The following is a 23,882-nucleotide window of genomic DNA, read 5'->3' as shown; positions in this document are numbered from 1 at the left end:
TAAAATGAATTGAGGTTGACGGGTCCCTCTGCCGACTGACAGGCCGGCGTAATTGAAGCTATCAATCAGATATCTGCTCTGTGTTAGAGCAGTGCACATCATACACAAACACACACACACACACACACACACACACACACACACCCAAGTAATCTCTTCATCAGTCATCAGCAGGTCCTCTTTATGCCCTTTACCCATAGGCACACCCATCTATTTTGATCATGGAGTATGGAATCAAGAACAGGCAGTGCCATATCCTGTGCTCAGCACCGCACGTCCAAATCTCAGTGCATGTCCATTAAAGCATTGCAAGAACAGGAGAAAAACAAAAGCAAGAATGCTTTTCACTCACTGGAGGCAAAAGGGTTAACCCTATTACAACAAACCAATCAGGACTGAGAGTAGGACTGCAAAACCTCTGCAGTGAGAGAGGGAGAACGAGAGAGAGAGGAAGGGGGGGAGAGAAAGAGAGAGGGGAGGGAGGGAGAGAAAGAGAGAGAAGGAGGGATCGAGAGATAGCGAGAGGAGGGAGGGAGAGAGAAGGGGAAAAGAGAGAGAGAAAGAGGGAGGGAGAGAGTGAGTAGGAGTGGGGATGAGATGAGAGAGTGCAACAGCATACCGGGGTAGATGAGCCAAGCTCACGCATACATTGACACACACCACAGAGTGGAGAGCGAGACGGAGAGAAGAGAGTGTGTGACTGTGTATGTGTGTGTGTATGTGTGTGTGAGAGAGCGAGAGAGAGAGAAAACAGAAAAAGACACATGAAAGTGTGAACTGCTTAAATTTGTCTGTGTATTCTCATTCTTTCAGCACTCTTGACAGTTCACGTGGATAAGAAAAGGAGTCTGACTGTTTACACCTCTGTTTAATGCTCCTCTTCAGGGCAACTGTGGAAACCTCAGGGAATTCTGGGAATTACTGTACCGAAACCCTCAAGGAGCTTATCAATATGTAGTCTCTGACATAATTATTTTTAGATTATCTGGGATCTGTTGGGAGATGTTGGTGAAACGAGTACATGCTGGAACTCTCTAGCCATAGAGGTAAGTTGGTGACATCAACAACCTTGGCTATTAAGCATTTGTTGTGATAACCAGTCATATCTTAGAAAGTCACTTGTTTTGTTACATGCTGTGTATTGACATATTTAGCTGGTGTTTGAGAAAGCAAAGCTCAGGAGTTCCGGTTCCCATGGATACACCAGCTCTCTTTCAAAGAGACAAAAAAACCCTCATATATGCAACAGTAGTCATTACCAGCTGCAAGCTGTTTGCTTGAATCTTATGTGTATTTTTTTTTTTGGTGAGATGCTAAGCCTGTTCTATGCTAGAAGCAGATCTTTATCAGCTCCAACTACAGCAGTCCACATTTTAAGATAACCAGTCTTTTGCTTTAAATTGGATTGATTATGCTCAGCTTCCAACTGCGTTTCCTCTGGTCAAAGAGAGCTGGGCTGTAGTATTTGGGGCAAACTCTCTGATCACACTTGCCCTTTCGTGGCATCATTTCTGAGACGCAACCACAAAATCTACTCCCCTAAAATAACCCATATTTGCTAGTGATCGAAAATGTCACGCTGAGATCCAAAAATCTGAAAGTTTGCTTAGTGAGATGGATATTGTTTCACATTGCATATACCTTCCCTAAAAAGGACTGGGGTTGGAAGGTGTGCAGCTTGTACAGTAGATGCAGCCTTCTGCTCCTTATCTGCTGCAGCTCCCAGCTGTCCCTTGTCTTACCTTAACACAGACCATAATTAAATCCAGGGGTGATGCGCTTCTTCCGTCTGCAGCAGGGAGCATGTCCAGGTAGTGCACTCCAGCTCTTGCATGTTGACTGGTGACAAGCTCAACACAGGTGGCTCTGCTCATCAAGACTCTTCTGCTTTGTCTTACTCTGTCAGGGTGCCGGGGGAATGGAGCCGAGGGGGAACGATCTTTTTGAAGCGGTTTGCAGTCCGTACAAGAACTGTTCCAGTCCTTCATGGAGTCTCACCAAGGCAAGACCCATGGCTAATGAACTCTTCCCCTACTCTCTGAATAGGGCAACCAGCCTTTGAACAGAGCTACTGAAACCAGACTATTCACACGCTACCATATTCATGAGAAAGTGGAACGGATTCGCAAAACAAACGATTACACACCCATTTCTGGTTCATCTTGGATTTACAATTCACCAATGAAATGACAAAATTGGAATCTAAGGGTCACTACTAACAAGACGTCTGAAAGTCACCTTTCCACAGCGACGTAACTGCACAACACTGCTGAACGCACAGTTAAGGCATCTTTGTTTCCTTGGCGGATGTGTATGCATATCAAAAATGGCAAATCAATGATCCTGGTCCATAAAATCTTAATTATGGGAAAACAGTGCATCTGACAGAAGGCACCTTGGGATGGAGCACGGTTATTTAAGATCGGAGACTGGCTACATCTGAAATGTTAAACGAAGTTGCTATTTTAAATTCAACTTTGAATTTCTAAAGTTTTTTTGCTCTGGATGATCCACATGAATTGCTTTCTTAATTTTCTCCCTTGTCCAGTTCTGTCACAGGCTTGTCCCAGTTTTAACTATAGGTTTATAAGCAGGAGAAAATAGTCCAGCATTATTCATGACCCACTCAACCTCTGGTCTGTCAGAAACCTGAGAGGTGGTTAGATTGAAACTAGCTTCTTCATGGTTTAACCAGGACATGGTAGTAGGCCAAGAGTTACGTTGAGTTTGAGAAAACAGAAGAGGTTTTGAGGACTTGGAGGTGAGAATTCTCTGCTGGATTACAAGGATTACAAGGCACAAAACACATCCTTCCAAAGCCATGCTTGGGTTTGACAGTCATCTTGGATTGTTCCCAGACTGTTCTGGGCCAACCACAGACTACAGAGACTGAGAGAGCCAGAGCTCAGGTCTGGGGTAAGTTCTTCTGAAAAGTATTACTTTTAAGAGTGACACTGAAGTTACATATATATGGGCATCATATTCAGCATTCTCATATTTTGATATTCAGGACATTTTAGCATCAAAAAGCATTATCCTTAGCTATTGTTTTACAGACTGGGTGTCCCAGAACTACTGTACATGTTATAATCCCACAATTCCCCAGGCCTTTCTCGTCTGTTTTAATGTCACCTGGAGTGCTACATGGCCATCACTGCCCATACTGTGACCTTGAAACAGCTTTACATCATGCATGCTGTCTTCATACCCCACCCCCACCTCTGTGCTCTCAGTATCCTTCTTTGGATGAAAACCAGAATGCCAAGTACTTTATTGTGAGCACAGTCACAATACAAAATAGGCGCAATGCGTATCCAAAATATAACTTCATAATGTACTGTGGGAAAATCAAGAGGCCATCACATAATAGTAATGGATGGTTTGAAGAAACGTCCCAAGAAATGTAATGAAGTTAATTTCTCAGATTAGCTGCACTGCACAGTGGACATACTGGGAAAACACTCTCTAAGGTCTGGGACTGGTCAACATCAGTGGTCAACATGTGTCTTTGTAGCTCTTCATTTTTCTAAGGTAGCTTTTCAACTGCCCCCTTCCCAAGTCTGTTTTCTGTGAAACTTGTCATTGTTTTCCCACAAAAGTAACACTGTTCCTTTTCGCTCTCTTTTTTCCCCTCAATTGTTTTATTAATAAATCTGAAAAACATAAATAAAATATCAAATACCCGATTTCATGGATGTCTCCCAAGCAAGGGATCACGTGGTATTGGGGAAATCGACTAAAGAAATGACTGGGGAGCTTATCTGCTGCCTACACCTGCAATATTTGTAGTCTCATATGTAATATGATAAATGTATTTGGATTTATAAAAGTGACTGTCCAACAGAATTACATTTTTCTCATATCCAGTCACTTTATGGTCACAGTCTCTTTATTTGTTAACACTGTCACCCTCAAACATTGTTTCATGGTACTCTACATTTGAGAATTCAATATTTACCAGATTTTCCTGACTCTCATTTGCATCTCTGATTCTGCTTCCATCTCCCTGACTGTGTAGGATAATGCATAAGCCTATCCCTTCAGCACAGGAAGAAAAAGGCACCATGAGCAACGTCACAGTCCTGGACATCACCGAGTCCGCAAGCCCCGCCATGACGGCGTCCGAGCCGCACCCGTACCCCCTAAGCTTCCAGGTCTCACTGACCGGCTTCCTCATGCTGGAGATCGTGCTGGGCTTGAGCAGCAATCTGACCGTGCTCGCCCTCTACTGCATGAAGTCCAACTTGGTCAGCTCGGTCAGCAACATCGTCACCATGAACCTGCACGTGCTGGATGTGCTGGTGTGCGTGTGCTGCATCCCGCTCACCATCGTTGTGCTCCTGCTCTCACTGCAGGGCGACACCGTGCTGGTCTGCTGTTTTCACGAGGCCTGCGTGTCCTTCGCCAGTGTGGCCACCGCAGCCAACGTGCTGGCCATCACACTGGACCGCTATGACATTTCTGTCAAGCCGGCCAACCGTGTGTTGACCATGGGCCGGGCAGTGGCCCTGCTGGGGGGCATCTGGGTACTCTCCTTCCTCAGCTTTCTGGTGCCCTTCATCGAGGTGGGTTTCTTAGGACCCGAGGCAACCAAAGCCAACCAGACCGTCGTGGTGCACGTCAACGAGTACTACACCGAGCTGGGCCTCTACTACCACCTGGTGGCGCAGATCCCCATCTTCTGCTTCACCGCCGTGGTCATGCTGGTCACCTATTCCAAGATCCTGCAGGCCCTCAACATCCGGATCGGCACGCGCTTCCATGCCTCACAGAAGAAGAAGAAGAAGAAGACACGGTGGAAGAAGAACATCTCACTGATGTCCTCCTCACAGCAGCAGCTGCCCGAGGTCACGGACGGCTCCCAGAGCAGCGGGGGGCAGCGGGGGGTCGGCGGGGGCGCCACGCTGGGCATGCGCACCTCCGTCTCGGTGATCATCGCCTTGCGGCGCGCTGTCAAGCGGCACCGCGAGCGGCGAGAGCGCCAGAAGCGCGTCTTCCGCATGTCCCTGCTCATCATCTCTACGTTTCTGCTGTGTTGGACACCCATAACCGTGCTCAACAGCGTTATCCTCAGCACGGGTCCCAGTGACCTCACCGTCAAGCTGCGCCTGGGCCTCCTGGTCATGGCCTATGGGACGACGGTCTTCCATCCGCTGCTCTACGCCTTCACACGGCAGAAGTTCCAGAAAGTTCTAAAGAGCAAGATGAAGAAGCGGGTGGTGTCTATTATTGAGGCGGACCCGCTGCCCACCAATTCGGTCATAAAGAACTCATGGATTGATCCAAAGAGAAATAAAAAAGTGACCTTTGAGGATCACGAGGCCAGACAAAAGTGTTTGTCCTCGGAAGATGTTGACTAATGAGTTAATCTTGCAGTCGCAAGATTGTATCTTCAAATCTGCTATTTGGTCACAGAGGGAAAAGACTGAATTAAGGGTGTGATTTAGACAAAAGTATATTAGATGTGCACATATTGTTCAGTATCAGTTTATTACTATTTATATGAACATCAGATTTAGTACAATAGGATGACATTCACTGTGCTGTAGAAAACAAAACAAACATAAAAAGACACCCTGCATGTTTTTGTAACACTGTAAATATGTCATTATTCCAGATGTACATATACTCTATATGAAACTGTATGTGCTGATATAGAATCCATAGTCAATAGTATATATAAATGTATTTGTAATAAATTAGGGAAAAATGTCTCTGGAGCTCAACACACATAAATTTGCTCATCTGTCCACCACCTTGCCGCGCCCCACCCCACCCTAAGTCAAGCGCTCAGCATGTTATGGGATTACAATATTCATAATGATACAGTGTACAAAGCTTGAAGATGAGCAGACTGGCATGAAGCCTATCGGCCTCTGTGAGCAAAAACTAAACCGCAAAATGCTAGTCACCTCTTGCTCCACAGGGTTATCCATTGTGCTCACTACTTGATTCAAAAACATTATGGTATTCATTATGTAAACTTGTGATTCCTTTTTGCTGATGAAGGGTATCTGAGTCCAGTAAAATGTCTTAATTTAGGCTAACCCCCCAAATCAATATAACAGTAAGACATGCGACATTGGCTTGTCCTGTGTTTGCTCTAAGGGACATTGTTGTTGCATCAATCAGGAAATATCAATGCTTGCACAGGGGACAGAGGCCTACGCCTGGTGGCGCGGTCCAAACAACAGCAGCGTTAATTACAGGAAAGAAAAAAGCAATAATCAATACAATCCTGACTGTCAACATCAGCTCTGTACAAGATTCTGCCCTGTCATTTTAGCACAAACAAACAGGGACAGCGAGACAAATGAGGGGGTCCCTTTGCACTGCCGCAGGAGGGCCCATTTCCTATTTGGAGCGCAGCTGTTTTACGTGCTGGCGCTGCACACCCAATAAAATGCCTGAGCTCCTCATCTGCTCAAGGTCATTCCTATTTTGACAGCACTTGGAAAAAATAATAATAAGATGCAATCTGCCCAGCAGGGCCTGGGTTGACTTTCATAATGTTTTGTTTTCCAGAGCAATCAAAAAGGTCATTAGCACATGAAGTCAGCACCCTACCTATTGTTTACTGAGATTAGTACTAAAATGTCAGACTCAGCTGCCATATTTAGCTTAAGAGGGGAAGGATCCAAAGAGATTAAACATATTTTGTTGTGCTTGGTTTGCAAAGGCAAGCATGCATGTATAAAACAGAACGATAAAGAAATACAGAGAGAGGGAATATGATTGTTTTGCCATGTGACACTGTGTGTGTGTGTGTGTGTGTGTGTGTGTGTGTGTGTGTGTGTGTGTGTGTGTGTGTGTGTGCAAGTATGTGTTTGTGTGCGCTCGTATGTGTGTGCATGCATGTTCGTGCGCATGCATGTGTGTGTGCGTATGTATGTGTGTCTGTGTGCATGCGCGTGCGCGCGTGTGTGTGTGTGTGTGTGTGTGTGTGTGTGTGTGTGTGTGTGTTCATGCATCTGACAGCTTTATCAAAAGGTGACAGAGTGTTACAAAGAGTGAGCAGAGTGGGGCAGTGCCCTAAAGCTTTCTGTGCCTCACCAGGCAGACACATCCCCCTCTTTCTCTCTCTACCCCAGCCCTACCTCCTCCCTTCATATTCTAAACCCACAATGGACGGCTTCTGCTGGAGCCCTGATTGGAAATGCAAGCAAGAAGCTGCTCAAGTAATCCAGAAGTGATTAAGTATCCAGATAAGACAGAGCACTCGCCAGAGGACAGTCACAAAGAAAAATCCTAAAACCAAAGCGCACCCTGGTGGACAAATGTTGCGGGTCATTTAGTTTGAAATTAGTCGTGTTATTGGTACACAACTGTACATCACAATCTAAAATATAGGTCATCAGCACAAAACACACACGCTTTTTCTTTTTGGAAATGGGAAAAAAAATCCTGAAGGATAGAAAATACAAGAAGAAAATACAATTTTTTTCATTTAAATGAATTTGTTCTGTCGTTGTCCTCTGCATCCAAAATATCCCTCAGCTCCAAATAGGCTTCTAGCCAAACATTTCAGCTGTGCGATGAGTTGAAACAAAGCACAGTGATTCTTCATTTTCTCTAACTGTGATAGTAGTTTAAGTGTCACTGCAGATTTGAAGGTGAAAATTATGCATCTAAAGTGTTAGTGTGCTAATGGTAGCGGGCTCACCTGCAACAAATGTTGCTCTAAAATGGAAATAATTTCTAAACCCAACACTTATTGTCACTAATAAGACTGGTCTTATACTACTGCAGTGACTTGCTTGTAATGTTCTTCTCCTTTTTGCTGGTGTGGTTTTTAATGCAGTGTGTTCTGATGAACCAGGGAATAGATTTAACCACCTGTGTTTGGTCTCTTATTCTGAGGAGGAGAAAATACATCTAGAATATGACTCATTAATCATTTCAGTAAACACAGATGGCAATTTAAAAGAATGGGATATTCGCCCCCTTGTACTGACCCTCACATTATTTGATGATATATCCAGAGCCTTAATGGTAAAACACTGACACCAAAATAGGGAAAAGACCAACACAATATGTTGGTTAGTATTTTGTGATAACCTAAAAAAAACCTCTGACCTAATTAACAGGATTTAATAAATGGAAAAATAGTGAAATAGCGCAGAATAGCGAAAATGTCCTGTTTAAGCCACCTCTATCCAAACTGACCAGAATGTAAAGGTGTGTACCTGGATGTACTCGTTTAGCACACACTATATGCACAGCAAGGCAATAGTGGAACAAGTCAGACTCGGGAATGCACCCTCGCTGTAACATTTCACAATCTCTCTCTGAACAAAACCAGCTTCCTCTGGTATCTCCTAAAGAGGGAGACATAGTGAGAATGAAAACCAGTTCTGCAATTAACAGCCTCCCAACACATTCAGGAGCTATAGTTTTCAGTTTAGATTCTGTATGCACAGCCAGCATGCAAAACCAATGCACACATCCTACACGCCTTCCGCTCTGTTTATACTTTCCCCAGACCAGGGCCAGAGGACATTTTATTACGTGCGCCAGAACGACACCAACAGTTTTTTTTATTCTATTCTAAGTTCTCTCAATTGTAATGAAGATGTCAGTGTGACTTTTCACCACTGTTATTGCAGTGATGTAATGGTGCTGACATTCACTGGACACTAAAGTTCAGATGTGATTGACACTTTGTAAAGGAATATGCTATTTTGGGCCAAGAACTCACGCTGCGGCCCACTCACGTGGAGCCACAGTGTGTGTGTGTCCCAAACCCTTTCTGAAGCACTCTGCTGTGACTCAATCCACGTGACATGGGAGAAAGAGAAAGAGAAAATATATAAAGGCATCACCATATTAATTGTCAATTTCCCAAATGCACTGAGGAGATGCCTGTTCTGGAAATAAAATTAGCTTTATTGTGGCCATGGTGTATTGTGTGCTAGACTTATGCTATTTCTTACATTCTCTTCCATGAGGGCTTGGAAATGTGCTCTCTATAGAAGGAGTATTGCATTTCCAACTCTCTGTTCTTCTCGCTCAGCTTATACATCAGTTTCAGGAGCACGGAGAGACGAGCTGCACACAGAGTCTTGATGCACGGATCTCTGCAGCTTGTGCAATCACCCTACTAAAACCACCCGAGTAACGATCCAGCTTAAGGGTATGCAGTCATCAAGACTGAGCGATGCACCCACTCAAATCCTCCGTCAGCTGACATGTAATGCTAATATTTTACCTGTGATCTGCAGAGAACCTGGGCAGAGCAGGAGAGACCCACAGACAGACTTTAGGAAGAGCGTGGAATAGGCGTGTGCAGGGGCCATCGCTCCTCTCCACCGTGCTGACCTTTGTCTCTATCCACTGCTACAAAGGAGCCCAACATAGGGAAAGAGAATAAAGAAGAAGAAATCAAGAGATCTCAATCAGGCTAGCTGCTACAGCGCTGATGTAGTCCAGTTCTCCAAACATGTTATTGTAAATGAAAGATATCATGTATTTTACAGTAGAAACAAAGTTTGCTTTTAATTGAATAAAAATGGGTTAGTGTGACATTTGGCAGGTTTAGCAAAGCTTAATTACATAAGGAAATAGTTTTAAAGGCAAACCTCACATCCCCAAACATTCTGACTCACAAAAAGCTGAAAGGGTGATACTGTTAAAATGCAGAATAAATATACACACATTATATGTTTAAGTGCATGAACATATGAGTACACTGGTTCACTGAAGTGTGCATACACTTCACTCACCCCTCCACACATACAGAAATACACACACACACTTACTGTGCAGGAGGGTATATTTTACGTAATACTGGGATATTTGCCCTGAGTTTTCATATGCCCCTTCACAATAGTGCCATTGAGAGACTGCTGAAGGGCAGTCGGCTGTTCTTCTAGAACTTTCTGAACCTTTGCCTGGAGCTGAGGATGAGCTTTGTCCAGAGCCTTGTCTCCTCCTCCTACCTAAAGCACAGACACGTTTTACATCTTGATGCCCAATCTGTATTTTGTGAAATAAATGCCTAAGGGAAAGAAAATGTAGAAAAAAAATCATCAGAAATATTCGTTGTTGGTAGGATACCATGTTCTTCAGAGCTATGAAAGTCTGATCATTTTCATTTTAAAGCAAAAGTTAGATTTACTTCAGTTTGTTTAGATATTTTTGGTGAATATCATCAGTTTTGCAGAATTGACTTGCACGTTCCAACTAACTACTCAGCATTCAACCTGAAATGCATAAAACATCTGCATGTTTTTTTGATGTTCTAGCAATTCAAACTTCAAGTTTGTGGATGTTATCTATTTATTCCAAGACTTATCATACATCAAGCTACTATGCATAACATTCTGTACACTTCTGTAACTGCAAGTTTTAGTACCACAGTGTTCAACAACATGAAAACACTGAAATTCTACTCTCTCTCTCTCTCTCTCTCTCTCTCTCTCTATATATATATATATATATATATATATATATATATATATATATATATATATATATATAAATATGATATATTCAACAATATATATATATATAGATATATATACATACTTAAATATACCTGCCTAGCCAAAAAAAAAGTTCACACACTCTGATATTTCGTTGGACCGCCTTTAGCTTTGATTACAGCAAGCATTCACTGTGGCATCATTTACACAAGCTTCTGCAATGTCAGAACATTTATTTCTGTCCAGAGTTGCATTAATTTTCCCCCAAGATCTGGTATTGATGATGGGTGACACATCCCAAAGATTCTCAGTGGGGTTCAGGTCTGGACTCTCTGTGGTGGCCAATCCATGTGTGAAAATGATGTCTCATGCTCCCTGAACCACTCTTTCACAATTTGAGCCCGATGAATCCTGGCATTGTCATCTTGGAATATGCCCGTGCCATCAGGGAAGAAAAAATCTATTGATGGAATAACCTGGTCATTCAGTATATTCAGGTAGTCAGCTGACCTCATTCTTTGGGCACATAACGTTGCTGAACCTAGACCTGACTAACTGCAGCATCCTCACTAACACCACAGGCTTGTACGGTAGGCACAAGGCAGGATGGCTGCATCACTTCAGCCGTCTCTCTTCTTACCCTGATGCGCCCATCACTCCGGAACAGGGTAAATCTGGACTCATCAGACCACATGACCTTCTTCCACTGCTCCAGAGTCCAATCTTTATGCTCCCTAGCAAATTGAAGCTGTTTTTGCCGGTTAGCCTCAGCTAGCCTCACTGACAAGTGGTTTTCTTAAGGCTACACAGCTGTTTAGTTTCAGTCCCTTGAGTTCCCTTCGCATTGTGGAAATGCTCTCACTTTCACTATTAAACATATCCTGAGTTCTACTGTTGTTTTTCTACGATTTGATTTCACCACACGTTTAAGTGATCACCGATCACGATCATTCGATTTTTTTTACGACTACATTCCTTCCTCGAAGATGATGTTTCCCCAATGTCCTTCCACTTTTTAATAATGCACTGGACAGTTCTTAACCCGACTTTAGTGGTTTCAGCAATCTTCTTAGATTTTTTTCTCTGCTTGATGCATGCCAATAATTTGATCTCTCTCTCTCGCTCGCTCGCTCGCTCGCTCTCTCTCTGAGAGAGAGAGAGAGAGAGAGAGAGAGAGAGAGAGAGAGAGAGAGAGAGAGAGAGAGAGTCTGGACTTTACACTAATGAGAGCTGAGGGGTAAAGATAAATTGGTTACGTCATTACTTCATTTATTTTTAAGGCAAATTGCCCCATTACTGTAGCCAAGATACATTACAAGACTTTACGATATGGACTTCAGAAACTGAGAAACCCATGGGTAAATTATGTATGCTTATGACACAAGCTTTAAATTAGATATACCAATTATTTGGATCAAATTACACTCTTCACCTCATATAAATTCTGTCATGCATGTTGCATCGCATTCGCCTAAATAAAATCTAAACTGAAAACTGGAACTGGCTTAAAATTGTAAGAAAGGAAACTAAACCGTGAAGCAGCCAAGATAAGCAACTCCTACTTGGAAATGGCAGGGCGACTGTAAACTATTGTGTGAAATATGGCTTGTAAAAACCGCGCTCGATCGTGTACGAATCGAAGCAAGTCTTTAAATGTATCATCGATAAGCGCCTCCACTATTAAGATCGGGCAAGTGGAAAAGGCCTGAGTTCCTCCACGACGAGCAGTAATGGGGTGGCTCTACAGAGAGCTCTGCACAGGCAAACGGTGGGAACGAGAAATCACATCCAGTATATTACGGGACAAAATACCACAGCTAGTGATAGCTAAACATTTTTAAAACTAATGTTTAACTAGATTTTTAATGTCCCTTACTTTTACCAGTATATTACTTTTAGGCTAGCTGTTGTATTTTTTATTGTGTGTTTATCTAATCTTTTTGACCTTTTTAAATAATGTTAATGCAGCTCATTTTGTGTCATCGCTTTTATTTGTTGCCCGTTTGTCTTTTTTCTGTTGCTTTATGTTTAGTGTAAAAAACTTTGAACTGCACTGCTGATGTATAAAAGTTGTCAAAGTTTGGTCCTTCACCTTCTGCGTCATCCGACTCAAACGAGGCATTTCTCCAGCTGCTGCTGCGCGTCTCCGTGTTGCTGGAAAAACGGCTGAGAAAAAAAATTCTCTTCAGACTGACTGAAAGCACCAATGGTGAAAGCGCTTATGTCTATTAAATGTTGTAAAACGTTTTCCACACTAAGAGCTTTAAAACACTTTGTTCTTTTATTGACAGCTTAGGTCTGGTTTAAAAATTGTACCAGAATTGTCTCTTATATTACTTTACTAACTGCCTAGTTAGTTTTCAAATTGTCTGGAAACGCATACTGGCAATACAATAGAATGAGACATGCAATAAAGATTAAGAAACATCGCTTTATTATGGCAATAGATAATGGCATAACATTGAGCAACAACCCAAAGGTTGTGGGGAAGTGCATCAGGTGAGACACCAAGGCTTACTAGGTAATGGACATCCTAATACAACTATGTACAAAAATATATACTACATGTCAATCAGTATAAAAAACAAAACAAAACATGGAGGTTAAGTGTTTTGAAATGAGCTTTTCGGCTGCAAAAATTAAATCTTGAATATGTCCATTCAAAATGCAGGTTCACAGCTAAAGGGTGCATAACTTTACTTCTATACAGTATAAGTTGTATTCTAGATAGGGATCAAAGAAGCTAGATGAATATGTAGTCATGTGTATGTTTATAACATTGGCCTGAGTCGTTAATCTTAAATGTGTTACCAGTTTATCATCTCCTATTTAAATGTTTAAATAACCACTGACATTTAGACAAATAACCAATTAGCAAGGGACAAAATTCAAAGAGCAGCCCAGACTAATTAAGGTTGATTGCCATAAACTCTGAAAAAGTTCCCTATAATAAAACTGAATCTGGAAATTTAACCTTCAAGTACCCTCACATACTATTGGCAATAGCACCCATATTTACTTGTGCGAATATCACTTACACACTCTTGGCCCAAATATTAGCAGTTTGCAAAAGTCTGTGGAGTGAGCTTTTAATCAAACATTGAACATTCACACCTTCACAAATAGATAATTTCTAAAGACTTGACCCATTACCTAAACCACAGACATACTTTATTAGCAGTGAAATGTCACTGCAAACATAAACGCACACAAACACGTACACACACCTTAGATGAGGCTTTTTACTCTGTCTTCTTGTCTGGTTTCTCTCCTTTCACTGGAGTGTGGATGCCTGACCAGACCTCTGTGTAGAGTAACGTGCCAAGGAACACCACAGCTGTGCCCACCCAGTGCCAGGCAGTGAAGGGGTTCCGGAAGTACAGAATAGAGATGATGAGACTCAGGAATTTACGCAGCGTAACGACTAGCGTTACGGTGAGGGATGTACACTCTGTGGTCAAAATGAACACCCCTCGAATGCACACATATCTGAGCGGAAGCGTCAAGAGGTACAACAGGTCCCCAAATTATTAAGAGACAAAGCTGGAAAAATGAAAGCATAAAGGAACAATAAAGAACATCATACATTTATGAAGAGCGTAGTGTACAGAGAGCATTGTGTTATTTGTATTATTAGTAGCATCATTATAGATATTGGAAAGTGCTCGTGAAAGGATACTGAGTAATGACATTCATCAGTAAATACAGCCACATCACTGGGACAGACTGACCAATTATGGGGATTTCCACAGGACCTTTAGAAGAAAGTCAGTGCCACAATAAATGTGCATCAGCAATTAGAAGAACGTGTAGTTATTTAAAATGAAACCTCAAAAGCCCAACTTTGTCCCTAGCTTAGTCATGTTCATTTTCACCATTGCCGTATTTCTTCTTTAGTGTCATAGTTGAAGAAGCAGAATGCACCAACGCCAAAGGGAGCACAGCTGGAGAAGACTGCTACCTGATTAAAGGACAAGCTACCTGAGAAGCGCACCACTTGCGAAGTTCTGCCTGTCTGGCCCATTTCCTGCATTTCCCGCTTCAGTATAGAAGAGGAACTATGACTATGACTAATTGTACTCACTTGGCTTCAGAGGCTTAATGAGCTATGGAATCTTTATGTCCAAGGGATAGAGCCAATTGGGAGTCCTCAAGGTTAAGTGCAAAAGAATGGGGAGTCCAACTCACTGCTTTGACTGAAGAGTACCGCATGATTATAGATGCTGGTTGAAAGTAGCACAAATCCTGGCAAAGGCAGACAATGCTAAAAGAAGAAAAGACATTGTACTGAAATCAAAATGACATGGAGAATGTATAAAATCTAGCAACTTCTTACATAGCAGGTAAATTCACTCACATTATAGAAGAGAGCTTCCTTTGAGTGTTTGCCATATTTCTTGTACAAAGTCTCTTGGAAAATCCCCATTCTTGCAGACATTAGCAGGGCAAAGGTCAGCATGGTAATACCTTAAACAGCAGTTTCGGGTGAGTCTCGTGACATGAGCATTTCAAACTAAATAAAAATTCAGCACAAGGGTACAAAATGTAGGAAAAGGCTAAACAAACAACACCAAATGAAATATATTAATTAACAGTAATAGGCCAACCTAAAAGCCAATGTAGAAAGGCATACATTCCTTCTTCTTCTGTACCACCTCTTTCAGCACTCTAAGAATAAAGGGCCAAAATCAACATGGAAAACCATGCGACTTTTCACTGAACATATACCATTAGCAGAAGAAGCTTAATACAAACAAGCATCTTATAATGCGAGTACACATGCTCATCTTTAAGGAAAACTGTTTAGGATACCATTTATGTTAATTAGCGAAGTCTGTGAGAACACTCACCACTTGTTTGGCAGACATGACAGTGCAGATAAAGATGCCTACTGATACGAGAACTATGGAGAGATATTTACTCACTGAATATCTGCAACAGAAAGAAAAACATCCCATTAGTAATAATGTGAAGTACCATCCATTTAACATTCAGTAGCCCTTAAGTGAAGCTTGATATTGGTATGTAAATACACAGTCTGATTGATAAGATCTATCAAAACAGAAAACGAAGACAACACAGATAATATACCGTATAAGATGAGAATATCAATAAGCTATCCATAAAACAAACGACAAATAAATGAAATAGATGAAACAATAAACTGTTGAAAATAGGAAGTGAAACTGAAGTGAATAGTTAGGTAGCATATTTTACCTTTTTTTCAATATGATGATACCCAGTATCATGTTTGCTATTAAAGAGCCCTAGAGAGTAAGACATTTTACATCAGTCACCAAGTGTAATTCATCTTCTGGGGTCTGTCATTATGCCAGCCCACAGAAATCACAGATCTTATAACGTTTTTTGTTTATTTATCCATTTTGTATTTTTGTTATGTGATATCTTTACATTCACCTGACCACCTGGCTAATAAAATACTATTCTACCCTGTCTCTGCTCTAAAAATGTATATACAACATTATAATGTCATTTATAAGAGAAATGTTATTATTGAGTGTTAAGTTTGGTCTGTTAAGTTCTGCAGTTTGGACCCTTAAAGCAAGGTATCAAAAATGCCTTTGCATTTTTGATACTTTGCTTTAAGGGTCCAAAGTGCAGAAGCAAAATAAGCAAATAAGCAAAAAAGGTTTGTACCAAAAGTGTATAATGATCAGAATTACATAGCCAAGAATCTTAAGAATGAAAACGACTGGACTTACAGATCTAAAGATCATGTGCAGTGGCATTGCGATGTTGAAATTGAGGGCACAGTTGTTGATAACACTTACAGTAAAAAACATGGTCACCATTATTACATAGTTACTGCAGAGGATAAAACAGAAGACAAAACTTGTAAAACAACAAGTTAAAATCTAATGTATGAGCAGTACTCTTTCATTCATAAAATCTAATGTATGACCTGCACTCATTCATTAGATAAATATTTACCCACAAAAAACAGTGAGCAGGCATTTGGCTAAACTGCAGATACTGTGCTATGTGTGCAAAAGCCAAGACTCTTTTTGGACTGATACAAACATGGCATTTTTCAGATAGATACCTGAGAGGTATGGCTGGTTTCTTGCGTCCGAAATTCACTTCAAAAATGAACCCCTCAAATGCAATAAAAGCAAACTGGGCAAAAGTGACAATATTTCCACATCCTGGGAAATCCCTGTTAAAGTAATAAAAGAGTTAACTTGTTAGTTACGTTTACATTAATGGCATTTGGCTGACGCTTTTGTCCAAAGCGACTTACAGTTATGACTGAGTACAGCTTGAACGGTTAAGGGTCTTGCTCAGGGGCCCAACAGTGGCAACTTGACAGTGGTGGGGCTTGAACCAGCAACCTTTCCGAGTACAAGTCAAGTACCTTAATATATAGCCATTAGCTATCTACCCACCTAACACCGAATGTGATAACTACATGCTGTGCTACCAAACACAGTAGTTAAGAGTGTAACAAGGGTATTATTAACGACGGCAGGAGGGAGGATAAGGCTGTTTAACCAGGGCTAGTTGGAGAAGTGGTACTCACCTTACCAAAAGTTCCAAGAACACCACATTGCTACAGCACCCAACAAACACCAGAGTGACTGCAAAAACCGTGTTCATCTTCACGGGCCTTAAAGAATATCTCTGTACAGGCAAAAAAAAAAAAATTGTCTAGGATTATATTACGTTGGCATACTGCATACAAACGTGCAATTCTGTCAATGAAGGCAAACTGTTCAATGAACTCGTACGCCGACTTCGGTTTGTAGAGTGTTATGGGTGTTGTAGTCTTTTAAATGTACTTTAACAGATAACTCTCAAGCACGGAAATAATTAAACAATACATTTCCCAGAAAGCAGAACACCACAAATGGTGTATTCTTCTGAGTCAACTCCGCAAACCTATACGCAGAACGCCACAAGTAAATCTAAATTTATCGGCAAATGAACACAACATATTACCATTATATAGATATTTTTAATTCTAAGAACAAAGTGTAAATGTAATTGATGGTTAAATTGTCTAACAGAACATTTATATCGTTTGCGTCGTGTGGGTTGATCGCAGGCGTAAACAGCGAAGAACTCGTCACAGCTGCGTCGCTACGTGTTTCCGGAAGACGTGGCGATCACACACACACACACACACTTACGGTGCGGCGTCTCTACCTGGTCTCTGTTAACGAGGAAACACGTTCAGAGACTTCAAAAATGATATCCCTAACAGATTCACAGAGTGAGTTAAGCGTATTGTGCGTGCCTGGTAGTGATTGATCACTGTGCGAATAGATATTTTGGTGATTAAAGAGTGAAAACGTGGGCAGCGGCAGTTTGAATGAATGAGACATTATAGCGTGGCCTATTCAATGGAAGCCGACTTGCCGTAGATAGCTAGGTTAACCTAGATGCTTTTACCGTTAGTTGACTAGCCAGCTCAATTTAAAACTTTTGTTGTTGTTTTTTTGTTTGTTTTCACATGTTTAGCGTGTGTTACTCTATATATGGAATTGCTCACGAATGAAAATAACGTTAGCTAGCTAAGTGAGATGCTGTCTATGATAAACATGTCTGTGTCTCAACAGAGATCGGAATGGGACTAACGGGCTTCGGCGTGTTTTTTCTTTTCTTTGGGATGGTCCTCTTCTTCGACACAGCTCTTCTGGCCATAGGGAATGTAAGTGTGTGAGGTCTGGACAGAGTTGTCGCAACTCCAGGCAGGATGGTTGTATAGAGCAAGTAGCCTTACCCCTGAATCTAAACTGGAGGCTTTGCAGTACAGTTCCATACAACACTAACTGTGTGTGTGTCCGTTTCCGTCCAGATCTTGTTTGTTGCAGGCCTCTCGTTTGTTATTGGCTTGGAACGTACCTTTAGGTTCTTCTTTCAGCGGCACAAAATGAAAGCGACAGGTTTCTTCTTAGGAGGTGTGTTTGTGGTGTTGATGGGATGGCCCATCATTGGCGTGGTTCTGGAGGTTTACGGGTTCTTTCTGCTTTTCAGGTGGGTTTGATAGTACCTGGTATCAGCAGAATCGCAAACTTGGGTATTGCTGCATAGTAGTTTCACGCTACTGTAAATCATACATTTCTGCAAGTTGACTTTTTTTTTTTTTAATCCAAGCTTCGACGGGTTTAATACACACAGGCCTTGATTCTCATACATAAAATTAAATCGTGATCTTGATAATGTCATTATCTTTTGTGGATCATATTCAGGTATTTTTAACCATGATTAAAGCGGGTCATTTGTAAGCTGGTTGCGGAGTCTGCGCAGTGCTGCTGTTTGTGCACCTGGATGAACCCGTCCTCTCTGTGTAATTCAGGGGCTTCTTCCCAGTGGCGGTGGGCTTTATCAGAAGAATACCTATACTCGGATCTCTGCTTAATCTTCCCGGAATTAGTGGGGTAAGAGTAGTACACGAACATGCTTTTAAAAAAACTTGTGAAAACAGTTAACTGGTTCTTGATTAGTACAAGCTTGAAATGTGCCTCCTCTAATTTATCTACAGTTTTTGAAATATTGCAGCTCTGCATTTGTAGTTTTCAGGTGAATGAAAATACCAAAAGTGATGGTGTGTTTTTATGCTTTCTTCTAGTTGGTGGATAAAATTGGTGAGAGCAACGCCATGGTATAATAATACATAATATACACAAATGCATATAAAACTAGTTTTCTAGGAGTGATTGCCACTTGTCAGTACTACTCATAACTTAATGGTAACACTCTTGGTGAACATCAAAAAAGACAAACTTCTCAACTTTGAGACAAAGGTGGCGACACAAAGAGTTGCCAATTATGAACGCGGTGTTATCAGTGGAGAACTGTTATTCTGGGACACTGATCCACAGCCCAAATTGAGCTTGGTGTAGTCACTACACTGCACACCCCAGTTGGAGAGGTAATGCAGACCTATTAGACCAACAAATGGCATGTTTTGATGGACTATCATGATGCCCACTGACCAGCATCTGAAAGGACTGCTGTGGGGAAGAATGTAGATGTGCTACTTCAGTACCCCTGTCCCTGTTCTGGCTTTTTGTTGTTTACTTTCTGAGCTGTACATGGAGGTCTTTTGTTTCTATCTGAATGTGTTACTGCAACTTATACTTTATAGTGTCAAATGCTTTTTAAAATCTGCTGCGCTGAAGCTGTCGCAAGAGAGCCATGTACTGGGTGAACCACAACTCTCAGCACATCACCTTCTACTTCATTGGCTCAGTGAAGAAATAGTAGCCTTTGTGAAATACACTGTGTAAATATGTATTTTAAATGCATAAGATTGTTGTACGTTTTTACATAGAGAAAGCTATAATTCAATAAAGCTTTCAATGACTGTATATAGACACACTTAAGTCTTTATTTTCCAACATCAACCATTTTGTAGTCAAAAATGCATGTGCACAACAAACATAAGTTCTACAAGTTGATCACATAGCAGCTGACAAGACATTAACATGTCATTGTAGAGTGCAGATTAACTGCACATTATAAGCGTAAAGGAAGAGAAACCTGATCTTGCACTTCTAAGATACTTCATGATTACAGGTGCTGGTACAATCTGACTACATAAATGACTTGGACCTTCAGAGATTTTTTAGATCTCTCTGAATGTTCCACAATGTACCTGCGCTTTTCTTCAGCTGAGACACCTCGTCCTGAGTCAGGGTCATGTTGACCACACTGCCCACTCCACTGTTGTTCAGCACACAGGGCAGGCTCAGGTACACCTCATCGCTAATGCCATACATGCCCTGTTCAACAGCATCAAAGTATGAGTTTTCACTCTAGACATGTGTGCAGAAGCACAAGCAGATGTTAGTTTATTTGATTTATATTTTAATACAGGTCCATTATCTTATGGAGAACGAATAAGTATAAATAAATGCACATATAAAGAAAATATTTTAGTCATTAAAAGGTATGTCTTGAATATATATATCTATGTACATAAATTTCCACACATGGATGTTTATTTGGGCTATCTGCATTTCCACATTTATTCATTTATGTTTTTCCACAGTGCATTTACTTTGTATTTATTTGTGTGTCTAGATGTCAATTGGGTGTGCGGTCTTAACCTCTGTCTAAAGCATGATAGATCAGCTGGGAGAAGAAGTTGTAGCCGATTGCAACTCATTATGGTGAGCTAGCTAAGTCAAACTCATGTTAATTAGGCAGTGGCGTCAAATGGGAGACAAATAGCATAAATTGGCTATTGTATTAGTTCATCTAAAATGTACTAGTGTATATTAATGTTCTAGTGACATTGTAGTGTTAAACACTGTAGATGTATTTAGTTGTATTTTTTATTAAGCATGTGGCTGCAGGTGTGGTTCGCCTGCTGATCACTCCTGCTTTCGCCCGAGGTTAAGACCAACCACCCAATTCAACGCAGACACACAAATACAGGGAGAACAATCTAAAGAAATAGCTAGAATAAATAATGCATGTATGGTAATGTAGAAATAAATTCAAGACATTTAATTATGAGACACGTAAATTATTTATCATGACCAAAATGTATGTATTCATTTGCTTGTTTGTGCTTAAGTCGTTTTTCGTCCTCGGTATTAGAGAAGCCTCTCTGGAAATGTGGGATGGATTATGGAATAGACACTGGAGTGTTAGTTGACTGACCTTCACCATGGTGGAGACCGGGTGCACTCTGCTCATGTTCCTCATGAGGCTCTCTGTCAGGTCCGCTACACTCAGCCCTATAGCCCAGTTAGTGTATCCTTTCAGTTTGATCACCTCATAGGCACTGAAAGCAGAAATGCACACCCATCACAGCTGCTACAGTGCGGCGGTGTATCAGGGCAAAGATGCTCCTGAGGTGAGGTGGCTTCAGACAATCAGAGGACAAACCTGTCAACCACCATCTTGTGAGTCTCCTTCCAACCCTCCTTGTCTTTGTCTTTACCGATGTCTGGGTTCAGTTTCTGTAGGCTGACGCCTGCCACGTTCGCACCACTCCAAATTGGGACTAGCAAAACACATTTTCTCTATGAGTGGGAACGGGCGCACACACACTATGTCCCTTGCCTACTGCCTGTCGTCTGGCCTCCAGTTGTGCATTTAGGGAGTGTTATCAACATTGATCTCAGGCTCATACAGCAATATTAGGTGAGAATTGGAACGGTAACGGTAGGGGTATTTAAGTGTCTGTTTTGAAGCAGGAGGGACTGTTGCCTTACCGCTGGAGTCACCGTGCTCTCCCAGGATCCAGCCGTTGAAGCTGCTGGAATGTATGCCCAGGCGCTCTGCCATCAGGTAGCGGAAACGGGCCGAGTCCAGGTTAGTGCCGCTGCCGATCACACGGTGCTTGGGCAGGCCGCTCAGCTTCCAGGTCACATAGGTCAAAATGTCCACTGTACATGCACACAACTCAGGATTATAGCCTGGATGGGTCATAGGTCCTGCCCTTGTGTCAAGGAATGAGTCCCTTCATGCATTTGTTTGTAAGCGTGTTTGGGTACCTGGGTTGGACACCACGATGAGGATGCAGTTGGGGCTGTATCTGACGATCTGAGGGATAATGTGCCTGAAGATGTTGACGTTTCTCTGCACTAGGTTAAGTCTGCTTTCGCCCTCCTGCTGACGCACACCTGCTGTCACTACCACGATGCGCGAGTTTGCCGTCACTGAGTAATCTGTGGACAGAAGCGAGCGAGGGTAAGGGTCAGATAATAGCTGGTTTCCCATAAGGCACGGTTTTAATTCATGACACAGGCCCAAGCCATAAGCAATATGTATGCACTCGTATTAAAATCCATAGAATTTCATATTAATAGATGTGGTCTCTCACCATTCAGCATGAATTCATGCCACTGAGACTCACATGGCAAAGTGGCAAGAATGTTGGTAATTTGCTCAGATTTTTACCTTTGCCTGAGATTATTTTGGGAGTTTTGATGAAGAGGCTTCCATGCTGCAGGTCCATCATCTCTCCTTTCAGTTTGTCCTCCATCACATCCACCAGGGCCAGCTCATCCGTCAGTTCCTACACAGCCCAGAGAAACAATGAGTTTAAATATTCCCTGTTTTTTTCCTTCATTGATCACGTATTTCACTTTTTGAACCGATTACTTTCTGAATACAGACAAGTTCTGAATATCAAGTATGTGTGTGTACTGTATATAGGACCAGTAATGAGAACTCTAAAAAAAAAAAAACTGATGAGATAAGAGTGCACAAGACTGCAGCACTCCACCAATCTTACCCGTAGCAGGATGCTGACGGCACAGGCCATGCCCACCTGACCCACTCCAATGACCGAGACTTTATTCCTGGGTGGCTCGGCTGGCCCGCTGAAAAGAGGCGTGATGAGCTTGTGCAACACGGATGCCATGTCTAGCACTGCAGAGAAGCACAGCAGAGCTAACGTACACAAACACACAGGGGCCTGCTCTGACCTGCTCTGCTCCACATTCTGTAGCTATATTACTGAGGGAACGTCGAGGACAGACTGATGAAAGCTAAAGTGATTTAGCATGATGGGGAATAGCAGACATGCACTGTAAATATCACCTTCTCCCTGCTGAAAACTCTAGAGGTTGTAACCTTATACAGTCCAACAAAAGACTAGAAGGTATCAGTTATTGTGATTCAAAAACTGATGTGCACATTACACAGAATATAATCTCACCAAAATCATAAACATAACATTTCCACATAAGTAATATACTGAGTGATACTGGCTACTGTATAAAATATTAATAAAGCATACTATATAGACTGTACCTGAGCTCCTATTTTTACATTGATGCACAGTATTGGTCTGTGTAAAAAATCCTCTAAAATGCAATAACAGTCTGCTTTTCGCTTAGCATGTGTTCCAAGTCTCCTTAGATCAAGGTCACATCTATGGCACACACCATGGTCTACATGCTCATGCACACTCTGGGCTTCTCTCCCTCTCCGCACACAAATCAGCTGTTTGATATGGACGCTCGACATCCAGGTTACAGCACAGTAGAAAAATGTATGACATCATAGCACTAACGTAAAAGCCTTGGCACAAACATGCACATTGATTAAACACTTGCCTTGTCTGTAGATGCTTTGTGTTGCCAGGTAAAAGTGCCACCATGAAATTAACATGGCAGTGGAGCTGGGAGGAAAGCAGGTGAGTGCAGTCTTTTGGCAGTAGTGTTGCAATGTTTCAGCGTGGCCACAGAAACATCTAGCCTGTAATCGTCTCGGAGCTGCAGCACAGAAATGAAAGGAGGGCAGTCTCGACAACTACACTCCTCCTCCTTTGATGACTTAAACTGGTGGTTAGCCCTGTCTACAGACAGCTAACAGCCTTACTGTAATTCCCATGACAGCCACTGTTATAACTGCCCTCTCTCACACTTAGAATTAATTACTCAAAACAACCACCAAGGCAAAGAAAAACCCAAATATGTGTTAAACAACAATAAAGATTAGCAGGTTTTAGCAGAAAAGGCTAAATAATCC

General features: G+C 41.8%; 4 protein-coding genes across 9 annotated transcripts; 2 read left to right on the top strand and 2 right to left on the bottom strand.

The window, feature by feature from the left end:
* Positions 1–570: 570 nt before the first annotated feature.
* gpr22b (G protein-coupled receptor 22b) lies at positions 571–9,193 on the top strand. The gene is made up of 3 exons (XM_081711903.1): positions 571–1,046; positions 1,907–2,916; positions 4,019–9,193. Exon 3 carries the CDS (start codon positions 4,023–4,025, stop codon positions 5,358–5,360), a length of 1,338 nt encoding a protein of 445 aa, XP_081568029.1. The 5' UTR covers positions 571–1,046; positions 1,907–2,916; positions 4,019–4,022; the 3' UTR covers positions 5,361–9,193.
* On the bottom strand, positions 5,075–17,188 carry slc35b4 (solute carrier family 35 member B4). Of its 5 annotated transcripts, XR_014123083.1 has the most exons (14): positions 16,966–17,188; positions 16,489–16,602; positions 16,148–16,250; positions 15,642–15,691; positions 15,275–15,356; positions 15,032–15,092; positions 14,782–14,891; positions 14,613–14,688; positions 14,104–14,179; positions 13,652–13,913; positions 12,517–12,590; positions 9,759–9,997; positions 9,209–9,336; positions 5,075–5,192 (listed from the first exon to the last, which is right to left on the bottom strand). XR_014123083.1 is itself a non-coding variant. In XM_081711904.1 (11 exons), exons 1-10 carry the CDS (start codon positions 17,040–17,042, stop codon positions 13,667–13,669), a joined length of 996 nt encoding a protein of 331 aa, XP_081568030.1. In that variant the 5' UTR covers positions 17,043–17,188; the 3' UTR covers positions 12,412–12,590; positions 13,652–13,666. The 5 variants fall into 5 exon arrangements, 2 of the variants coding, with proteins under 2 accessions (XP_081568030.1, XP_026859052.2); XR_014123080.1 differs by having other exon boundaries at positions 9,209–9,997; XR_014123082.1 differs by having other exon boundaries at positions 9,209–9,938.
* Positions 17,189–17,542: 354 nt separating this feature from the next.
* On the top strand, positions 17,543–19,759 carry golt1bb (golgi transport 1Bb). Its single transcript, XM_027003278.3, has 5 exons — positions 17,543–17,658; positions 18,005–18,096; positions 18,244–18,422; positions 18,745–18,826; positions 19,018–19,759. The coding sequence occupies exons 1-5, from the start codon at positions 17,634–17,636 to the stop codon at positions 19,054–19,056; spliced, it is 417 nt and encodes a 138-aa protein (XP_026859079.1). The 5' UTR covers positions 17,543–17,633; the 3' UTR covers positions 19,057–19,759.
* ldhbb (lactate dehydrogenase Bb) lies at positions 19,760–23,667 on the bottom strand. Of its 2 annotated transcripts, none has more exons than XM_027003276.3 (8): positions 23,468–23,667; positions 22,642–22,729; positions 22,305–22,422; positions 21,899–22,072; positions 21,617–21,790; positions 21,288–21,405; positions 21,060–21,183; positions 19,760–20,173 (listed from the first exon to the last, which is right to left on the bottom strand). In XM_027003276.3, exons 1-8 carry the CDS (start codon positions 23,509–23,511, stop codon positions 20,006–20,008), a joined length of 1,008 nt encoding a protein of 335 aa, XP_026859077.1. In that variant the 5' UTR covers positions 23,512–23,667; the 3' UTR covers positions 19,760–20,005. The 2 variants fall into 2 exon arrangements, with proteins under 2 accessions (XP_026859077.1, XP_026859076.2); XM_027003275.3 differs by having other exon boundaries at positions 22,642–22,778; positions 23,468–23,666.
* Between the last annotated feature and the right edge of the window lie 215 nt (positions 23,668–23,882).

Source organism: Electrophorus electricus, chromosome 4 (assembly GCF_041902795.1).
Source record: "Electrophorus electricus isolate QZ-2024a chromosome 4, ASM4190279v1, whole genome shotgun sequence".
Lineage (NCBI taxonomy): Eukaryota > Metazoa > Chordata > Actinopteri > Gymnotiformes > Gymnotidae > Electrophorus > Electrophorus electricus.
This window is presented reverse-complemented; position numbering and strand designations above follow the sequence as displayed.